The following is a 20,839-nucleotide window of genomic DNA, read 5'->3' on the forward strand; positions in this document are numbered from 1 at the left end:
TTCCCAAGGTCTTCTTTACATTTATTTATGTCACATTTTCTAAAATTAAGAACTTTATTATTCTTGCACGGTTCAAGATTTGGAAGAATTGGAATAACATATAGGCAACTTTTTATCCCGATATTCCTACGGTATACGGACTTACGCGGGTGAAACCGCGGGGCGCAGCTAGTATTTCATAAATGTAGAGGACTAAATAGTTAGGTTGGCTATACCCTCAATGAGAGATGCGGAATGAATACTCATTTAGGTAATGCAAAGAAAGTAAGAGGTCAAGAACTTGTAGTTAATGGTTGTAGAATAGGTTAATTATACTCTCTTAAATTGTTTTATTCATGTACTCATGTTGTGAAAACAACTGTTAATGAATTGTTTTCTCATTAAATATCACAAAGAAATATATATTTTTAGGGACGCATTGGATTAAAGTAAAATTAATGGTAGAAGGTTAAGGTAATGCCTAAATTCTATTATAAAATGAATGTACATTTCAAGGTTTCTTTTTTCTTAAAATACACTGAGCAGATTTTTTTTTTTTAAATAGGCGAAGTGATTTGGTAGTTTTACTTAGTAAGATTTCCTGGAGTTCTGAATATGGGTTTTTTTTTTATAGATTTAGAGGCGTAAGGAGGATTTTTGTATGTGGTATTCGAGCAAGCTTCAGCACGCATTGGGCCAGCTCGCACCGGGGAACTACCACACCCTCAAAACTGGCGTGAATTTCCATACCTACTCTGCTGTGTTTCGTTCGGTGAGTGAGGGAGCCGGAGGCTCATACTCTTTTCCTTATCCTTCCCAGCTCTTTCACATTATTCCTCTCATCAATCCTTACTTTATCCCTTTCCAACTTGAAGTCGGCTATCCATTTGTAGAGGAGGAAGGTATGCAATCGAACTTACGCCTCTCCAAATATTCATGGGCGGTGGTAGCGCTTATCTCCATTGCCAACGATGACATAAAAAAGAGGCACTCTTTTTTAATAACAACTTTGCCGTGTCGCACGTTTATGCACGCGACAGACAATGAGAAAAATATCTACGTACAGAATATACGTTAGAAAATTTCCAAGAAGTTGTATCATGATAATCTTTTTGGTAAAATCTATAGTTTTGGCGTTAGATCGCCTCAAAATAGTTACTTAATATGTGTTTTCGCGGAATAAATAGGCAACTCTTTTCCACGCTTCCTTGAGATAATAATATCTGCAAAGGAATAAAGTGATTTTTTTGGTGTCTTCAGTAGACCCAAACCCATTCCCTATTACTAGCTAACTTTACTACTACTAAGTTACTTTTCTCATAGTAGGTAATGTTGCCTACAAATCTATCAATTGACTTTCGTGAGCGGAACGAAAACTATTACATTATTTATTTATTTTTTATTTTTTTTTTTATGTTACAGTCGGCAATAGAGCTGGTGGGACGCCTGATGGTAAGCGCTACCACCGCCCATGAACATTTGTAGAGGCATAAGGTCCTTTGCAGACCTTTCGCCTCTACAAATGGATTGCAGACTTTTTGGGAAGGGATTAAGAAAGGATTGGCGATAGGAATAAAGGAAAGGACTGGGAAGGGTAAGGAAAAGGTTATGGGCCTCCGGCTCCCCCACTCACCGAACGAAACACAGCAGAATGCTATTTCACGCCGGTCTTCTGTGGGGGTGTGGTACTTCCCCGGTGCGAGCTGGCCCAATTCGTGCCGAAGCGTGCTCAACTACCACATGCTATTTAAAACTGCATGTGGATAAGACATATATGTTATGTAACATATAGATGATATATAATGTGCTTTTTGATCCTCCAGTCGTTAAAACCAAATTTCTGGATTATGTTATTAATGTTCATGTCCAATGGGGATAGTCGAATCTATTCAATATTTTACCAAAGACTGCCGAATTTACACATATATGACAGTGGGCTTACTCTAATTAATTTCGACAAAATTAAAATGATCCCTACGATTTTGAATTTCAAAAGACGGATTTAATTATGTAGCTAGTAAAGAAAGACTGTGTTTAACTAAACGATACTGATCGAACGACTCTGATCTGATCTGACGAAATTTAGGCGCGTCTTGTGGCTCTAGTTAAATCAGCATGCTGGTAAACACAATACTGACCCAGGATTTAAGATCAGAGAGATGAAAGAGTTCAGATAAATAAATATGAGGTAAAAAGTAGTGAGGATTTAATTTAAAGTTGGCATAGATCCGACGGTAATCAGTCATATGTTTAATCGTATGTTGCCAATGCTAAAATTATAGTCTTAGTGAGTAAACATACCAACAGAAGTTTTACTTTAATTAACACGCTCACGCATAAAAAACAATTATAGTTATTCTTTTATTAGATACACTTATACTTCAGTTCAGGAACGCTCATATAGAATAAACAATAGCAGACGGCTTCCTATACAATCTCAGTAATCTGTATACAATCTTGTAATGATTGCATCTATATCGGGCCAGCTAGACGGAGCACAGGTGCTCTCTGACAAGCAAAATAAACTAAAGTGTAATCGAGTTTACGTTCGGAACATTTGTTCGGAATTGATCGATATTGCAGGTATTCGATTAAAATAATATGGAACGTTTGGTATTTGAAGATTTTTAATGTGAGGTACGAAACAGGTTTATTATTGATTAAGTAGATACAGTTTATGAAAAGAAAACCTTGGTCTGGCATGTTTTAAACATGAACTGATAGCTAGCGACTTTCAGTGATAATATTGAACAGGGACATGCAATTGTGATGCAATTTTCACTTTAAACTTTACTTTAATTTTCTAGATAGATAATTTTATAGGTTTTTGGAAGATAATTGAAAAAAAAAACAAATTCGATGATGGAAATGTTGGAATGTAAATGTGTCAAACAATGAATTTAGTTAAGTTTTTCGCCACTAACATGTTACATAAGTTATAGATACAAAATGAAAATAATTTTTGTATATATAATGAAATTATAGACCATATTACCAGTAGACAACCTTAACCAAGTATCAATAAATCTACAACTTTGTTCCATTGATAATAAACCAATATTCTTAGTAGTTACTTACCTGCAATCCAAGATCAAGAAAATTCTATTTTTTTTTATAATGAGAAAACTCATAACTCTATGCCTTCCCGATAAATGTTATTGTAATCCAACCTCTTACTTATTTAGGTACTCAATAGCATGGTTTTTGTTATAGTATCTAGTTTGCAACAAGGCGTTTAACTGTTACTACGACTGTAGATCTATTTGATACAGTACCAAAGGTCAAGCATGTATCTGGCTATATAGGGAATACCAAATACCTACAACAACAACTTACCTACCTAACAAGTATAATGGAATTAGATGTCTGTATGTTGTATGTAACGCATGAAGGAAAATTGTTTATGATACCCGAAAGAGATGATTTGAAAGTGATAAACCTGTTTGTGTAATGTAAGAAGTCGGCATACTACTACTTATTTTCAATGTTACTATGGTTTGGTGGTGTTTTATCAGTTTTATATAAAAAAAAATCATATCTATGTTTTAATAATTATGTTACTTTTTATTTATAGGCAAATCACTCCCAAAAGTTTGACACATTTTATTATTTTAAGAATTTTTTTAAGATTGTTTAACATTTATTTTGAGAAAAAACGTAACAATTAGATACCTATCTTCTAACATCTATGAAACATCTAAAAGTACAACATTATTCTCTACATAATATTTAGTTAGCGAGCAGTCTGTAGCTAGATAACGTCAACAGACTGACAAATGGCGCAAACTTAACCGAGTAATAAAATTAAATTGATCCTGCAAAGCCCATATAAAACACATAAAAGAGCCACTTTACTGTAAACAACTGCAGTGTTTGTAACATCAGTCACTTCAGCATAAAACCACTCCAGCGCAACGCCCATTTGCATGTGGCCAATCGTAACGCTCCAATGATCAAGCCACGCCTATCGCCTGCGCTTGCGACAAAAGTTGTGCTCGGAACTTCTCAGTTTTTCAGTTGCGTTCGCGGCGGGCAGTACATAGTGCTAATGTAGTCATGACGTCGGTGAATAGTGAAGTTAACTCGTCGAAGTTGAAGTTTAGTGTGGATAGTATTTTGGGGAACAATGATTCGAGTGCGCAGGTGTCGGAGGTGAAACCGCAGGAGCCGCCTTGTGCTGGATGTGTCGCGGCTCTGTACAGGTGCTGCAGGGATGAACCGTCTCTGCTGCAGCTCCAGCTACCTTTACCCTATGCCCACTTGCATCCAGCATTGAGACCTACCACAGGTGTGTTTGTAAACACTTAAAATTGACTATGCATTCTATTTAAAGCATCCCTATCTGTTGCTCAGTTGTGAAATGCAAATTGTATCTCTTTAGATCCTGTTCAATGTTCATGTACTTATTTTTAAGACGGCTTAAGTTTTCGTTGATCTCTGGATCAGATACCATCCATCCATAGCGATATTGGTAATCAATTAGTCTTTCAGAACGGTACTTGATAGATCAAAAACTATATAATAGGATGCGTCAGGAAACAAGCTACTAAACAGATGTAGATCTAAGATAAGATTATTTCCTGAGGTACCTCTATGATCGGTACGATTAGCACGCAATTCGATTTATCTAAACTAATTAGTAGTTTGTTAGGGCTACGTTCAAAATCTGCTGTAATAATGAGAAATTAAAAAAAAAAAGAAAATCTCGAATATGCTCGAATTATTTTACCATAAAAAAATAACGACTTTACCGTCGTAATATTATAATGCCTATTTCAAGAATTGCTGTCACTAGGTAAACGTTATACATCCTCACATCAACTTGGACAATCTTAAACAAAATATATAAAATAACTACATAATAGCTACTTAGATATTTATATATTTATAAGCCTACTTGGATTTAACTTAAGCGCAAGAAGTTTTGAAAACTCCATATATTCGCCGTAATTAATTATTATAAATAAAATTAATAACATAACCACAGCTAACATAATGTTATAATTGATATAACTATATTTTATGTATATCAAGTTTTAACACTTAAAGTTTAGATATAATAGTTACATTTGCTTATAACAGGTATTTTTCTCTTATCCTATAAGACTATATGGAGTCTTATAGGAAAAGCGATAAATACCTTTCTTCAAACCAACAACACCTGTGAATGGCAAAGTTTTATTAAAATGTTTGGTATGTAGGTGTTTAAGTTAACAATACGTTGTCTTCGTTTCCAACCAAGTCACCGATACGTTTACTGTTGATCGCTTACACATATCGTAAAAAACGGTTTTATGGGACATCGGATAACTCAATGAATATTTTGGGTTATTGATATCTTGTGCATTATTTTTATATTTATCTTATTGTCTTTTAAACAAAGTCTGCTATAAAATTAATATACTCGCAGTTAACCTGATTGTAAATCACTGAGTTTTATTCATTGTTTATTTATGTTGTTGTATCATCGACTAATATATAATTCATTGTGCATTAGTACTAGTAGGTACTTAAGTACCAGCTGTAGGTGCATTATAGGTATTTATTATGATTTAATTTAAAGTTGATAATGTTGTTTTTAAGTCGTCAGAAAACATTAATTGATATGGATTTATATGAATTAACGCGTCGGCGTGATCATCCAAGAAGTGGAATTAACGAGATTTAGACAAACAGTAGGTCAAACGGCTAACATCAAAGATTAAATTAACTGATGTTATTTTTTTTCAAATCTTATTTATTAATTTTATTAAGTAGGTATTTATTTAGATGCGTGTGGTCCAGTGACGGGCTGCCGCCGGTGGGGTCGCAGACAAATTCTAACAACACCGGTGGCTCATCAGTTTCACAGAACACAGTACAGTTGGGTCGGTAGTTCACTATTGTAGTGGGAGTTGGACATAGCCCACTGTCCTATCCCATTCAGCTTTCTCCACTATAAAAATGCGCCGCGTTTTATCGCAAAAACCAAACTCAAAGAGAAATAATTGGGCATTTTGTGGAAATATGATTGGTAGCGGTTGTGTGGGCACAAAGTTCGAAGTATATATCGATAGAAGTGGCCGAATTTCGATCAATACTCAACTTAGACTAGCCAAGTCCATAAGATATGGGCAGGTATACTTACAACTTGAGAAGAGAGAACTTACCTATATGACAGCACACACTGTTTTAACCGTAACGTTTGTGGGTATAACGGCTATGAGCGGGGACCAAATCCATCAGGAAAGGAGAGAAATCAGGCGCCGGACTGGGAGACTGACTCTGCATATTATATCTATTCCTACTTTGAGCTTGGATCTACCGTCAATAGGAAGTTATTTTATATTTGCCATATTTATGAAAGGAATATAACAAACAACAAATTTGTAATAATAATTCAAACGCAATATGTATTTAATGGTAACTCCCGGTACTTAAATCAAAAATCGTGATCGTAACTGCAGGCTGCTAATTAAAATATGTGTCTAATAGATAGATACAGCGTTTATTGGATAAAATAAAACCATTTAACATAGTACATACCTACCTATGTCTACCATAATGTAGCTACAGTCACCTACGCATTTAGTTTTTGTTCAAAGCTTTCGATGGACGCTTTCCTCGGACGGATCAAAAAGTCGGGGCTTTGAGACCGTACGACAGTGAAAGAGATAAGTAAATTGATTTTTTAATTCATCTCCCAACTCGCACTCCGCCAGCGAGGTGGATTGGTGGGCATGCTATAAGTCTGAAATCTCATGGGAGGCCTGCGTCCCATCAGTGTGAGCGTATAATATTTTAGGCAGACAGCAAATTGACATCACATGATTCACTTTTATATGTGTCCTTACTGAATAAATATTAGCTGGAGGTATAACACCTAGGTCCAGGTCTACGAAAATGATTTATTTCGTTGACGTAGCTTGTTACATTATTTGTAATTATCCAATTTAAGCCATTTGTTGCATAAAAATCTTTTCTCTAAAAGGAAATCTTACATTTTATACTCTTAGATGTAATATGCAAGTATTATTAATATCAACAAAGCACGTGAAATAGCAAACAAACAGGTATCTACGTGTCGAAAGCTCTTTGTGTTGTGAATTAAAATGTACGCATAAGTAGATGGGTACTTTTTTATTTATTTATCTTTTACGCAAGAAGGTACCGACAGTAACACCTTATCGATTTTAAAATTCATATTATTTATTGCAAGCCTATTGTAGTATCATGATTGGTAGAATTGCCGATTTATTTCAGCAATTTCGGGTGCGACAATAATGACAACAGATATTATAATCTCTGTACTGTACTAATGTACCTCTTCCAGTGTATCGGCTACCACTACCGTCGTCATCGCCGCCGCACTCCTCAACCCCACGTTGTGACGTCACATCCACAGGGAAGAGGAAGAGGTCCTGGTCACGAGCAGTGTTTAGTAATTTGCAGAGAAAGGGCTTAGAGAGACGGTTTCAAATACAGAAGTATATTACAAAGCCTGATCGACGACAGCTTGCTGCAACATTAGGGCTTACTGATGCTCAGGTAAATACATAATTTATCAAGCGAGTACACTGCTGAATAGCGTAGGAAATAATGTAATTGAAACGTTTTCGTTATTTTATACTTAGACAATTTTTCAAGAAGGTTTAAATGAACTGAACATTTTCTTCTTGCGCATTCGCCATAGAAAATGAAATATTTAACTAGAATAAGCTAAAAGTTATGACTTATGACAGCTTACTATTACATATTTTCAACATGTCTACTAAAAAAATCATCATTGTCAGTGTTTACATATTGTATAAATAGTAGCTATCTACATACCACTTTTCGTTTCATTCTGTTATACCTCTCATACAACAACCACGTTAGTTTGCTATACAAATAAAATGCAATCCTTTCGTTTAGGTAAAAGTGTGGTTTCAAAACCGTCGCATGAAATGGAGACACACGAAAGAGGGGCGAGCCGGCATCAACTCCGTTGGGAGCGGGAGGGATCCAGACTCTACCGCCAACGACGACAATGAAGACATCGATGTTGACACTCTTAGTGATTAGTTTATTAGAAGTGAAATATTTCAAGAAATGACGATTATGTATTTTTGTACTTATTTCGAGTTTAACATTTCTTGTATAATAATTTTTGCCAAGCATCTAGAGAAACTAATGATTGAAATGTAGCTGATGATACATATCCATTTATTTCAACATTTTTAAAAACATTCAATGTTAAGAAGAAAAATTGTAGGTTGTGTTAAATAGCAACTAAACATCACCGTTTACAAGCCAACTTTATCGACCAAGTCCCACTTTACACTCTCTTTTTTGTGTAGTTTTAAAATACAACGATAAGTTCGTTCCTATCCCAACTCCCTCACTAAAATATTTCTCGTCACACTAATATTATAAATGTGAAAGTTTGTTTGTTTGGATGTTGTTATCAGTAAGTCACGCTTAAACTACTGAACGGATTTTGATGAAATTTGGTATACAGACATCAGACATGAGCTGACTTGGGTGATAGGATACTTTTTATCCCGATCAAATGCTCCCTTCGGATAAAATAAGAATCTTGATATCCAGGCGGAATCGAGACGAGCGTCTAGTTATTTATACAACTTATAAAACTGTTACCCAAGTGATAAGTGAGGACGCCTTATGTAAACGGCGAAATCATACAATTTGACTATAACACAGGAATTTTAATAAAAAATCCTCAATTATTTATAATAGGCTGTTCGATTGAATTATTAATTATTTTTGATTTTAGTTGTGTTTTTGTTTCCTAACCTCGGTAATTTGTTTTGAAATCATTTAAATAGAATTAAGAAGGCCATAAGATTAATTAATAATAAAGTGCCAATATAAAATATTAATTATATGAATAATATATCACAACTTATATTATTGTATAGAAATAAGAATACGACTTATAGAAGTAAGGAAATTATGAAATTGTAATTTAATTATCAACTCCTATTACTGTGCGATCTTACTAAGAATAGGAACGATTCAGCGCCATGTTGTGACGTCATAGTAATAAATTTATATTTTTAACGTATTATCAATCCGTATGTTTGTACTTAAATTTGATATAAGAGCCAGACAAATTAAAACATACCGTTAGGTATTGAAAGGGAAAAAAGGATCACTAAGCAAACATTTTTTTTTTCTAAATGACGTTTGACGCAAAGGTCATAGACAATGCTATTGATCTTGGTTGTACAACCCATGGCTGTAGTTTATTAAATTATGTTCATGGTACAACCATACAATAAGCTCAATAAAATTATTTATGTATATGACTTCTCAGCTTTTTGAATCCGATCAAATTAGCTTTCTGAGACACTTTTAGATGTGTATTTATTTTTTTATAAAATTTAGCATTAATGTTGAAATAGTTCCAACTTTCAACTCAATTGTCAAACGAAGCATTATGATTTTTCTATCAAAAAATTGTAACATTTTTTATTCAAGTCAAATGTGATCTCATTCTGTTTGTACAATATATTAAAAATTAAAAGAAAAACATTTTGTTTTAAAGGTGAAAACCTTTAAAAAGTAAACGTGTTGACAACATGTGGTTTCCTGATAAAGAAAATGTATTTTATTTTGGTTATAATAAAATAAAGTCAATTTTTATAATAAATGTTTTATTGCCTTATAATCCAGCCAGTTCAGGTATTATCTGCAGAAAAATTCCTAGAAAGCTGAATATATATCTACACCTTCATTACTTCGCGGCCTTATAATATGTGTAAAAATCGTCATTGATAATGTGCTGGCTAAATAGGTTAAAAGTTCAAGTCTTGAAAATAATTTTTCCGCAAATATTCTCGTGATGCGAGAAATTGTCTGTTGCATTTTTCTTTTACTGTTTTCAGAGTAGAGCATTGAGAAAGCGACTAGAATGCACTCACATACGTATTAAACTATATAAAATTATAATAATCATATGTCAGTATCATTTTAATAACTTCAATATATAATTTTTAGTCGGCACTTTACGGATGTAGATTTTTCACATTTTTATAATAACGCAATAATAAAGGTGTGTTAAAAGTTCAACTCACTATATGTGAATTTTTCGTCAACATTATGGTTTAAAATGGCTAAAATGAATGGACAATTATTCTAAACTATTTACTCACTGACACAACGTGTTAAACTGTTTTATAAGTTATTGTTACGAGTGCGTCTTAAACGAATATTTGGGCGGAATGTAATAGAATCACATTCTTATGAATTGTTATAAAGTTGCTTTTTGATGAAAATCCACAAATTTTTCTTTAATTAATTTCAGTGCAAACTTTCTATACAACTTTTAATAAGAACCATACATCGTAATAATACGCACTCTTAATAAAATATGAAATTATGAAGTTTGAAAACAATCCTTAAACATACACATTTGTTACCATACTTCAGGCTTAAAGCCCTTTTTTGCATTATAATACAGAGTACTATTCAAAATAGCTGCTTAATGCTTATTCATTATTGAAGTCTTGGAGAGGAAGCGTTCTGGATATTAAATTTGGAATTTTATCATCTTCGAAATATGATAGATACTAATATATAAATAACATGAATTGGTAGCATCGCATTAAGAGTTGTTTAGTGTATTTTTTTGGACTTTAATTTAACGTAAGTAAAGATATGGATAATAAACGATTCAGATTAAATAATACAATTTGAAAATAACAAATTCAATCTTATTAAAGAAAGTATTTCTTATCACCTGTAAATAGTTCTGTAACGTTCTCTGTTATTTAGTCAATTATTGATTTACTAAAATGGATTAAGGCATTGTGTATGAATATTTAAATATATGAACCCCAATCAAATTTTACATTACTCGTATATGTCTACATAAAAGTGCAACTTGTTATGAAGACTTATGTTATATATAGGCGAGCTGTTCTAGTATGAACAAATTTTGAACTGTATTGTTTTTACACTTTAAGTAAACATAAGTATTATATTGCGTGGCTTATCCTGACTATTCTCATCCTCATAAATTAATATCCCGGTTTATCCCGCTCGTGTATTGGCTCAAGTCAGTACTAATACTAATAATCCACCAATTTGACTTTTCGACTAGATCCCTCCGCTTCCTCGTCTCTCCGTCCTTCGTCTTGTCTTCCTCCTCTGTATGAACCTCTACGCGGTCTACTGTTACTACTGTATCTTTCTCTTCTATATCTATAATTGTCTTCACGTTCATCATTCTCTTGATATCTCCTTTTGGCCGGATCGATCTCTTGGTACTTCTGCCGGTAGGGGGAAAGCTCGTCCGACTCCCAAACCTGTATTCTCTTCTCTGGCGATCTACTGCGAGATTTGCTGCGCTCTTGACGTCGCTTTGGTGGTGAATTTCTGTTAAAAAAAAAAGTGTTACTATTATAGTGACTAGTAATGGTTAGTATAAACAAGTTTTATATAAGAACATATAACATAATAGATATAACGAAAATATGCAGTCTTTTTTATTGTGACGAAAAATATATTTATTTCTCTTATCAGTTACTACATACAGTAATGCAGTAACTCTCAGTCAGTCTCTTAATAGTAGAATCGATTTGGATGGAATTTGATACAGAAATAGTTTGAGACCCGCGATAGTTAGTAGTAGTTAGGATAGTTTCTATCCTAGAAATCTCACGGGAACGAGGCAACTATGTGGGAAAAACTCCTGACTGTCTTTTTTTCCTTTGACTTAGATTAAGATCGTAACTACTTAGAACAAGATATACAAAAAAAGGCAGTCTTTATAAATGTAAATAATTACCTAGAAGAAGAGGCACTTTTGCTTGAATCTGACTCACTGTCGCTAGACCTGCGATTCTGCTGATGCCGCATTTCACGTTGTCTGAATAATAACACAATATAATTTAGAGTATATAATATTGTCGTCGCGAATTTTTATAAATTCATAGCCGTCAGGGATATTTTTCATAGCAACCCTATTGATGTAAAAAAATATAACAATATTATGTTGTTTGATAAAATTGGATCTTTGTTCAGAAAGCAATAAGTAAATTTATGTTAATAAATTTTACAAACATTAAATTTAAGAGATCTAAACCGTGTTTATATTGTGAGAACTAGACCATATCTAAATGGAGCGACACGTGAAGAACGTGCTTTCGTCCTATTGACAAGTTCCTTCTTTTTTTTTGTAGTCGGTTGAAAATAAAAAGGATTTATTTACCTGCGACGCAATTTAATAGCTAGTTCTCGCATCTCTTCGTCGCGGCGCGCTTGCCGGCGCACCTCCCGCTCCATGCGCTCCGCTTCCGCACGCTTGTCTGCGCGCACTGCAAAGCAATTTACAATTTATGTGTAAATAAAATAAAAAAGCGACTGCCCTGCCGAATATTTTTTTTTTTTTAGAAATAACATTTAAATATACATAAAATAAATTCGTGAAAGTTACATAACTTATAACTCTGGAACGACTTAAGGGATTTTAATGATTTTAGGTTCGTTGCATATGTCACCTTTAGGAGTAGATATATCTGTTAAAAATTAGAAAAAATACAAAATACTCATTGATTTTTTGAACCGAACGGAAATGAGGGATGTTGCCTTTTTTGAGTAGGAGCTGGTGGACCGCCTGGTGGTAGGCGCTACCACTGCTCATGAACATTTGGAGGGGCATATGAACGGTTTCAGGCTTTTCGCCGTTAAAAATGGATTGCCGACTTTAAATGGAAATAGACAAAGAAAGAATTGATATGAATTTAAGCCTGGGGCTGTAAGATTTTTCAGTTTTATTTTAATTAGGCTTTTGAACTCTGTCAGACTTAGGCTTTTTCGGATATACACAGGTAATTATTGCTCAACTCTACAACCTCTCGGCCACCCGTACACTCGCTTCAACAATCGAACTTCTTCTACTCTTTCGATTTCATGTGCTTACGGGGCACTTCAAGCTATTGAGATTATTAAGAACTGACTAATATAAAATGAAATAATGTTTATTTTTACAATTAGTAGATTTTCTATTTGGACTCACATTGCCTTGCAAGCTGAGCTTGCATTTTCCTTTTGAGTCGTTCCTTCATAGTGAGACCTTCACGCGTAGATCCCTGAAAAATATAAGATGTCAATTAATCATAGAGTATGTAACATATAATAAAAGGTTAAATTTTAAGAGCACAGAACATTAATTTATAAATTTTACGACTAACTTAATATGTTAGTTATGTAAAATAATATAAGTAGTTAAGCACAAGATTTTAACATAGTATCTGGTCTCTATGTTCTTGTAATAGGAGAGTAATAGGGAATGGGTTATGTGGTGTTTCATATTTCAGTACAAATGTTCTGAGTCACATGTTACTGTCTGTAAATTTATTGCTTTATCTGGGTATAAATTTTCACTTCTTATTTTCTTTTTCATACGCAAGTTACTCAACATTATCATTTATATTTGCAATTGATTACTAAGAGACTATTTTCCAAGCTGTTTATATTTTATGTTGTATTTTAGAAATAACAATTAATAAATCAAAAACAAGTTAACACAACGACACGCATTTTAATTAAATATATTACACCGGATATACAATTGCCAATAATTCTATTTTACACATTAAATTTACCTGTTACAATCAAATCATGAAGTTAATTTTTTTTTCCACAAATATGATGTAAGGTACGGCATACGGCTGAATCTACGCGAAACTGAAATATCTAAAGTAAGCATACAAATAAACTGATTCTTACTGACTTTGGAGCTGGATCCAGTTAATCGTAACTGATTCTGGTTTGTCTTTGATTTAGTGCCAACCGACGATCTGAAATTGAAAATAAAATACATTATTGACGAGCAAAAACGTGGTGCTAACAGGACTCGATATTATATCTACCATGTCTATTTTTACAGGCCGTTTTATATACTTTTGACATATGGATAACATAGACTTTTGTAAATAATTCCTACGATAATTTATTTTTATTTTGTACAAACAAAAATAATAGCGGTCTTAAACGAAATATAAAACTGAACAGTGTAACTGAACTGTCTGGTGTAAATTTTTTACTAACTAATAAAATAACGTTTGTATGCTTCATAACGCATTTAAACATGAATATATAACAATATAGGCAAATCTAAAAGTATGATAGTTGCTCAGTAAACTGTACCTTACAAATGCATAGGCTAAAGAACAGTAATTTTTAGTTTTATAGCATTGAAATGCTTTATAAATGAGAAATTTTGAAAGAATAGAAAAAATTCGATCACGAGGCAGGATTCGAACCTGCGTTTCTTGCCTAACCGTAGCAACGCCTAGCCTCTCGGCCACCCGTGATCGTTAGCATATGAATATTTGGATTGGATACATTAATTGATGAATTTGATTTCTAGGGAAGCGTAAGATGACACAGCACCGGAAGTGGAACAGGACTTGCGGAGCGAGTGTTGTGCAGTGACGTCACACCATCACACATCCAAAGCGAAAATGCGTCACGCGTTTATGACAAACTTCGGAAGTACTTATGGTTCAAACGTATTACAAAATTATTATTGTTTTGGATAGTCCATAATGCATCATAACATCATGCTATATATAAGAACGGAGCAAAAATGCTGTGAAAGTGTTCCTTTTGAGTCAGACGAAGTACTCAATAAATTAAATATTACTGTAAAAAAAACACTAACTTGTACTTGACATTTTCAGTTTCGCTGGACTCGGAGTCAAGGGATAGCTCGCTGGAAGACTTGTCTTCTTTACGTCGACCGTAGTACCGCGGGACTGCCTTTTGCTTACTCTTTTCGCCGCTGTAATAATCATTGAAATAATCAATGTTAACTCTCTTCAGGGATTTTTTTTTTTGGTTTAATGTTTGTGTATATAAAACTTTTTGAATTTTTTCTTTCGTTTAGTAATTTTAGCTTTTTAATTCATTTAAAAATTGTGATATATTTTCACTAGTACAAGTTAATTTTGGTCCACAGCTTTCTTCAACGAAATCGACGTTGTCAGTTGATCCACTAGAGTTGAACACCAGTTGTGTTATAACTCACCTTAAAAATAAAAAACAATATACCATCTTACCTTTCAAATGACATCGATCTCGACCTGTTACGTTTTGCATAGCCAGAACCGTAACTGTGGACAGTAAATTTATTTATCAACACAAATATGTGAGGATGCTATGTTAATTTATAAGATATACTTTTTATACATATTTAGCAAGCTGTTAAAGTTTTATAGAAATAATAATAATTTTTATACAAACTCTGTTACACAACACATGAAATTATTACAAAGCTTATCTATAGCTTTCCTATAATGTCTTTGAATAATCGACTCATCCAATAATAAAGACTATTTTAATTCAATTAATTTATACAACGTCCAATTAATGAAACTCATCCAAAATCACAACTAAAGTAAAATATACAAACTTTGAATTGCTCCTTGAGCGTAGTCTATAGCTACGCGGCTTTGACCTCGAACGGGAACGGCGATAGGACGAAGATTTGGACCGGGATCTCGACCGTGACCGTGACCGTGAGGTGTGCGACCGTGACTTCGACTTCGACCTCGACTTGGAGCGTGACCGTGAAATGGAACGGGACCTTGAGCTCGATTCCCGCTGCCGTGGTCCCATTCGAACGTCGCTATCCTGTGACCTTGACCTGTGAGGCGTTACCTTGTTAACTCGGCTATGGAATTTGGGCCATGGAATTGGGTTACCGAAATATAGAGGTCAGGTTAAATCTATTAATGTAGAGGACACAATATATAAATGAACATATAATCTTTTTTACAACACCATCTAGTGGCAAGTTCACAAAGCTTATATATTCTATGGAGAGCAAACAATGTAGAAAATTTAATTTTTAGTTTTATAGCATTGAAATGCTTTATAAATGATAAATTTTGAAAGAATAGAAACGCTACGGTTAGGCAAGAAACGCGGGTTCGAATCCCGCCTCGTGATCAAATTTTTTCTATTCTTTCAAAATTTCTCAATGTAGAAAATGCTTGATAATTAATTATAAGATATTATCACCAAATTAACCTAAATTGAATTTAATATTGAATACAATAATGAATTCAGTTATTAGAAACAAATTAATTAAAGATACATATTATTAACATAATTATTTTTAATCTCAGCTTACTATTAAGGAATAAAAATCTCGCAATAATGTATATTTTTGAAATACCTTGATTTACCCTTGCGTACGACTTCTGAATACAGCAGATTTTTCTTTAAATTTTTCTTCAGTTTCTCCGAATATAGCGGTTTTGGAAGTGGTGCTGGGAAAAAGAAAAGCAAACTCTTATTTTTCAGACAACAATAAACTTTTGTTAAGCTAAATAATTTCAATATTATTCGGAATTATAAATTACACACAGCAATAAACACCTTCTATTTTTCATATGTAAATTATACTTACGAGGCCTTTCCTCATCCTCAGGGCCGAAAGAGGTGATAAACTCTATATTCTCGACTTCAGGAGATGGTGAACGAGAGACTGATCTCCCCGGCGATTGCGTTTCATTGTGAGTTTTAACACTTGGAGCTGCATAACTTGGTGGACTTGTTGGTATGGTTGGCAGCCTTTTGTCGCTATAAGCAATAAATTACATTTCAGCATGGATGTAAAATACATAAAGTTTAGATAAAATCCATTGTTTATTCTCAATACATGGGCTACCTAAAACTGAAAGAATTTTTCAAAAAGGACCACTAGTTTCTGAGATTAGCTCGTTCAAACAAACAAAGAAACAAACACTTCAGCTTAATAATATTAGTATAAATTAAGGATGTATTCAATTTGGCACTTTTAAATAGTAAAAAATATTAAGATAATAGACACTTGTCCCAGCTCTGCCAATGCCAAGGGAGCATTTCATCGGGATAAAAAGTATTCTATCACCCAAGTCACCAATTTTCATCAAAACGTTCAGCAGTTTCAGCGTGATTGATGAACAAATGTCCAAACAAACAAACTTTCACATTTATGATGTAAGTGTGATAAAACTGTGTGAACTAAGGACAACAATTTATAAAATGGTATATATGATCAAACTTAAAACAACGTTATTTCCGAAAAAAAACAAAAGCAAAACTAACCGATGCGCGCGTCTCTCCCTCCGACTCTTTCTTCCCGAGAACAAAGCTTTCTCTTTCTCTTCTCGCAATAACTGTTTCTGATGTTCAGCATCGTCTGCATCTCCAGTTAAGAACGAGAACAGATCGCATCCCGTCATGCCAAACTGTGGCCCCACTGCATTCAACTCGTGAGCCTGCTCAGTTCATAATACAGTTAATTACAGCATACAAGGTACATTACAAAGAAAGAAATGAAGTTCAATATAATTATAAATAAGTGTATTCGTTGTAGCATAATCTATTGAAAGTTATAACAACTAAGAATATTAAAATATCAAAGCAGTGTTTTATAATTTCTTAATAAACAATTTCAATGTGAATTTACGCAGTAATAGAGCTAAAAACTATTTGTAAATATAGCTTTTACTTAAAATATTCAAGCCACCTATAATTTTTTTATTTGATAATCTGTTCATGAATAAAGGATATAACTTACCTACCTTGATAAATTCTTTTGTTTTTGAACTATTACCAGATAGAGCTAATTTTCAGTCAGTTACATTAATTATACCTGATGCAATTTTTTGAATCATTTGAAACTACTCCAAAATAGAAGACCCATTAAATTATAGTTTTATGAAGCCTAATGCTTGGATGTGCTTGTTCAAATAATTTTAAGAAAATTATAAAAGTCAGTCATTCATAATGTGATTTACATGAATATAAATGTCACTGTAAGATTGTAAAAACCATTACAAAATATAATCTAACTCACGAGTAACATCTACTTTCAATTACATGCATTACTTTTATGATAGACTATAAAATAGAAGCTAAACCTGATTTAATCCATGACATTCAGTGATCACTTCAGAAATAATGGTTTTAGATATAAAAACTGCAGAAAAATAATGCAAGCAACTGCAAGCAGAATATCACAAATATAAAAAATTCAAACAGATTACACCGTTAGGTATGCAGGATTCATTCTACAAAGATATTGATCTATTGGCAATTTTATGGTAATTTTTAATGACGAACTTAAACTTGTAAAAAAACAAAATTATTTATACAAAAATATGTATATATATATATATACATATTTTTGTATTATGACCTAATATCACAAAATAATCATAAATCACAAAAAAATTGTAATTTTTGCAAAGGGGTTTAAAGACTTTCAATTCTGGATTTACTGTTTCTGGTTATAAGGAACAAATTATAGAATCAGTTTGTGTAAACATTTCATGTAAAATGTTTCAACATACAGCTATTTTAGTTTTATAACCATCCCTTCATAATCTTTAATTAAAACTAATTGTTACTGACCTGAGATGCCTCCATCTTGTTAACATCAATGCTAAGATCAACATCAATGATCTCCAAGTCAGATTCATCATCAGAATCCTTGCTTTCTGCTTTGCTATCATCAGGGCCTGTAATTTATTACTCAGTGCCATAAGTTATACCCAATGCTATAACAGTTACTCATATATACCCAAAAATATGTCCGTGACAGTGCAGATTGTTTATTTAAAAGGTTGAAGCTACCATTAGAGGAAGATGGTTGTGCCCCTGGATCATTATAATTGTATCCAATGGCAACACCTGTCCCCTTTTTCTCGTTTAGTTTTTCTTTTTGCATCTCCTTTTCTTCTATGGTTATGCCAAACTGCTCTTCAATGGCTAGTTGTTGGAGAAACTTATCTTCACCTTAAAATAAAGTAATAAGAATAGGTTAGGAAGAAGGTAAAAAAACCATCAAACTATATACTAAAATGAAATAGCTGGTTTACTCTATTTGAGGCTTTATTAGATTTCTAAATTATACAACATTCACTTCAAGAGCATCCTGTATTCCGCTTATTATTTTAATGGACTGATATGTTAAAATATAGTCCCATCAAATGACAAATCCAAGTATAATTTATATGAGGCTATTTATTCATGTAGTACTTACTTATACCAAGAAAAGTGTTTTGTGCAAGTATTCTGTATCTCTCATAGTTACATTGTCTCTCTTCTTGGCCGAGATCCTCAGGTTTGATGTCAGGTGTTTTAATATCTGGTATATAATCAAGATGTGCCCGCACATCAAATCTATCTATCATATTATTTGAATCACCTTGCCATGGCATCCTGAAATTACAAAATATATAATCATTTAAATTTAGAGGCCTTTAGAATTATTAGAAATATGTTAATCTTTGGGAAGATTTATTAGACTGATCTACATAATTAAGTATTCTTAGTAATTTTGCATGATTTTTAAAATGAGTAACATAAGTAAAAGTATACCATATAGTTTAAGAATAAACTCACATAATAGCTGGACCTTCACCAGCAGCTGCCACAGCTGGATCTAGATGTATTTTGCAAGGCCTACCATGTAGCTGCAGAAACTGTGTCGGGTCTGCTTTCTGAAAAACCACGACAATAATAATTAATATCACATAAAGTTAAGTCGACGTGTAAGAATGTATACTTTAAACACGTACAATCTTCTCATAAAAATCTTTTCGACGCTCAGCTCTGCGACGATAATCAACTATAAGTCCGCGGATTAACCGCTCTTGCCTTCGAGCTTCATGCCACATATTGCAAGATCAATATGACTTTTTAATACTTAATGAAAAAAAGCAATGAATAAAATACAAAACGGAATAAAGCGCAAATAATGAACACTACGCAACGCTTTTGTGGTTATTCATCGTCCATATTGAATTTTCTGCGATATTTCAAAACGTAAACTGACAATTTGTCTCAATCCCTCTGCTGTCTGTGACATAGTAACGACCACAGGTAAATAATATATGGCCCCGCCCAAAGCCCATAGTGAAGTGGGTGGTTCTCCGTAATCATTACAACAGGCACATAATCTATAATCGTGTGCGTGATGGAATAATTCAAATCAATTTGAATTATAGATTCTATATCAATCAAGGCAAAACCAACTTCATTAATAGTGTCAAAAATCGAAGATGATGTTTTTAATCTTAAAATCTAACTTATCTGTACTAATATTATAAAGATGATAAGTTTGTTTGTTTGAGCGCACTAATCTCAGCAACTACTGGTCCGATTTGAAAAATTCTTTCAGTGTTAGATAGCCCATTTATTGAGGAAGGCTATATATGTACCACGAGCGAAGTCGGGGCGGACCGCTAGTGTTATATATTACTCGATATTGAGAAAGATATACATTATCGGCAGTATAATCAGTAGTAAATACTACAGGTAGCCACCAAGGCTGGTAAAAATAAAAAAAATCGGGTCATATAAAATGGGCACATTTCCAAGTAGGGAGGAGGATAGCATAGGATGTAAGACGGATATACATTTAAATAACTTTATTAATTCACTGTATACAAGTATAACTCATTATAATCCTCAAGATCAAAAAATATTTCATTTTCAATTTGATTTGGCTTACATATATTCAACCATCCAATCATATCTTCATATATATCTAGACTATTTAATGTATCAGCCATACTTCTGTTTGATACTAAATAGCTTCCTTTTTTAATATGTTTTTTGAAAAAATACCACATATCTTTATGTTTTTCAATGTCCACAAAAAAGTCTAAAACATTTATAATAATGATATTAGAGCATTCAACTATGTCATTTCTCTCCATAATGTCAGCATGAACAACTTTTATTCTATTAGCATCCATAGAGTATTTCTTAATAACATTTTCCTGAATTTCACATAATTCCTTGTTCATTTCAACTCCCACAATAGTAGACGCATTTGAAAAGTAATAAGCCTGAAAATTTAATAATGAAA

The 20,839-nt window shown here is 33.2% G+C and overlaps 3 protein-coding genes across 3 annotated transcripts in view; 1 reads left to right on the plus strand and 2 right to left on the minus strand.

Moving 5' to 3' along the window:
- Nucleotides 1-4,024: 4,024 nt before the first annotated feature.
- Nucleotides 4,025-8,104, plus strand: LOC119832959 (homeobox protein DBX1-B). Its single transcript, XM_038356792.1, has 3 exons — nt 4,025-4,267; nt 7,292-7,506; nt 7,873-8,104. The coding sequence occupies exons 1-3, from the start codon at nt 4,036-4,038 to the stop codon at nt 8,020-8,022; spliced, it is 597 nt and encodes a 198-aa protein (XP_038212720.1). The 5' UTR covers nt 4,025-4,035; the 3' UTR covers nt 8,023-8,104.
- Nucleotides 8,105-9,600: 1,496 nt separating this feature from the next.
- On the minus strand, nt 9,601-19,791 carry LOC119832857 (CLK4-associating serine/arginine rich protein). The gene is made up of 16 exons (XM_038356653.1): nt 19,545-19,791; nt 19,369-19,466; nt 19,007-19,185; nt 18,598-18,759; nt 18,376-18,482; nt 17,065-17,237; nt 16,385-16,557; nt 16,151-16,244; nt 15,383-15,616; nt 15,030-15,083; nt 14,633-14,752; nt 13,700-13,766; nt 12,983-13,055; nt 12,176-12,281; nt 11,753-11,833; nt 9,601-11,340 (listed from the first exon to the last, which is right to left on the minus strand). Exons 1-16 carry the CDS (start codon nt 19,641-19,643, stop codon nt 11,034-11,036), a joined length of 2,127 nt encoding a protein of 708 aa, XP_038212581.1. The 5' UTR covers nt 19,644-19,791; the 3' UTR covers nt 9,601-11,033.
- A 590-nt stretch (nt 19,792-20,381) lies between these two features.
- LOC119832885 overlaps nt 20,382-20,839 on the minus strand; it is a 2,898-nt gene continuing 2,440 nt past the window's right edge. Inside the window, exon 4 of the mRNA XM_038356697.1 lies at nt 20,382-20,819. Coding sequence (XP_038212625.1) covers nt 20,400-20,819 — 420 coding nt within the window. The 3' untranslated portion in view covers nt 20,382-20,399. The remainder of the gene's footprint in view (nt 20,820-20,839) is intronic.

This window comes from Zerene cesonia, chromosome 16 (genome assembly GCF_012273895.1).
Source record: "Zerene cesonia ecotype Mississippi chromosome 16, Zerene_cesonia_1.1, whole genome shotgun sequence".
NCBI classification, from domain to species: domain Eukaryota; kingdom Metazoa; phylum Arthropoda; class Insecta; order Lepidoptera; family Pieridae; genus Zerene; species Zerene cesonia.

Coding starts and splice junctions, on each gene's coding strand:
- LOC119832959 (XM_038356792.1), top strand. CDS start 4,036: ATGACGTCGGTGAATAGTGAAGTTAACTCGTCGAAGTTGAAGTTTAGT. Junction 4,268..7,291: donor AGCATTGAGACCTACCACAG/GTGTGTTTGTAA, acceptor TACCTCTTCCAG/TGTATCGGCTACCACTACCG. Junction 7,507..7,872: donor TAGGGCTTACTGATGCTCAG/GTAAATACATAA, acceptor CCTTTCGTTTAG/GTAAAAGTGTGGTTTCAAAA.
- LOC119832857 (XM_038356653.1), bottom strand. CDS start 19,643: ATGTGGCATGAAGCTCGAAGGCAAGAGCGGTTAATCCGCGGACTTATA. Junction 14,753..15,029: donor AGATCGATGTCATTTGAAAG/GTAAGATGGTAT, acceptor TGATTATTACAG/CGGCGAAAAGAGTAAGCAAA. Junction 13,056..13,699: donor TAACTGGATCCAGCTCCAAA/GTCAGTAAGAAT, acceptor TATATTTTTCAG/GGATCTACGCGTGAAGGTCT.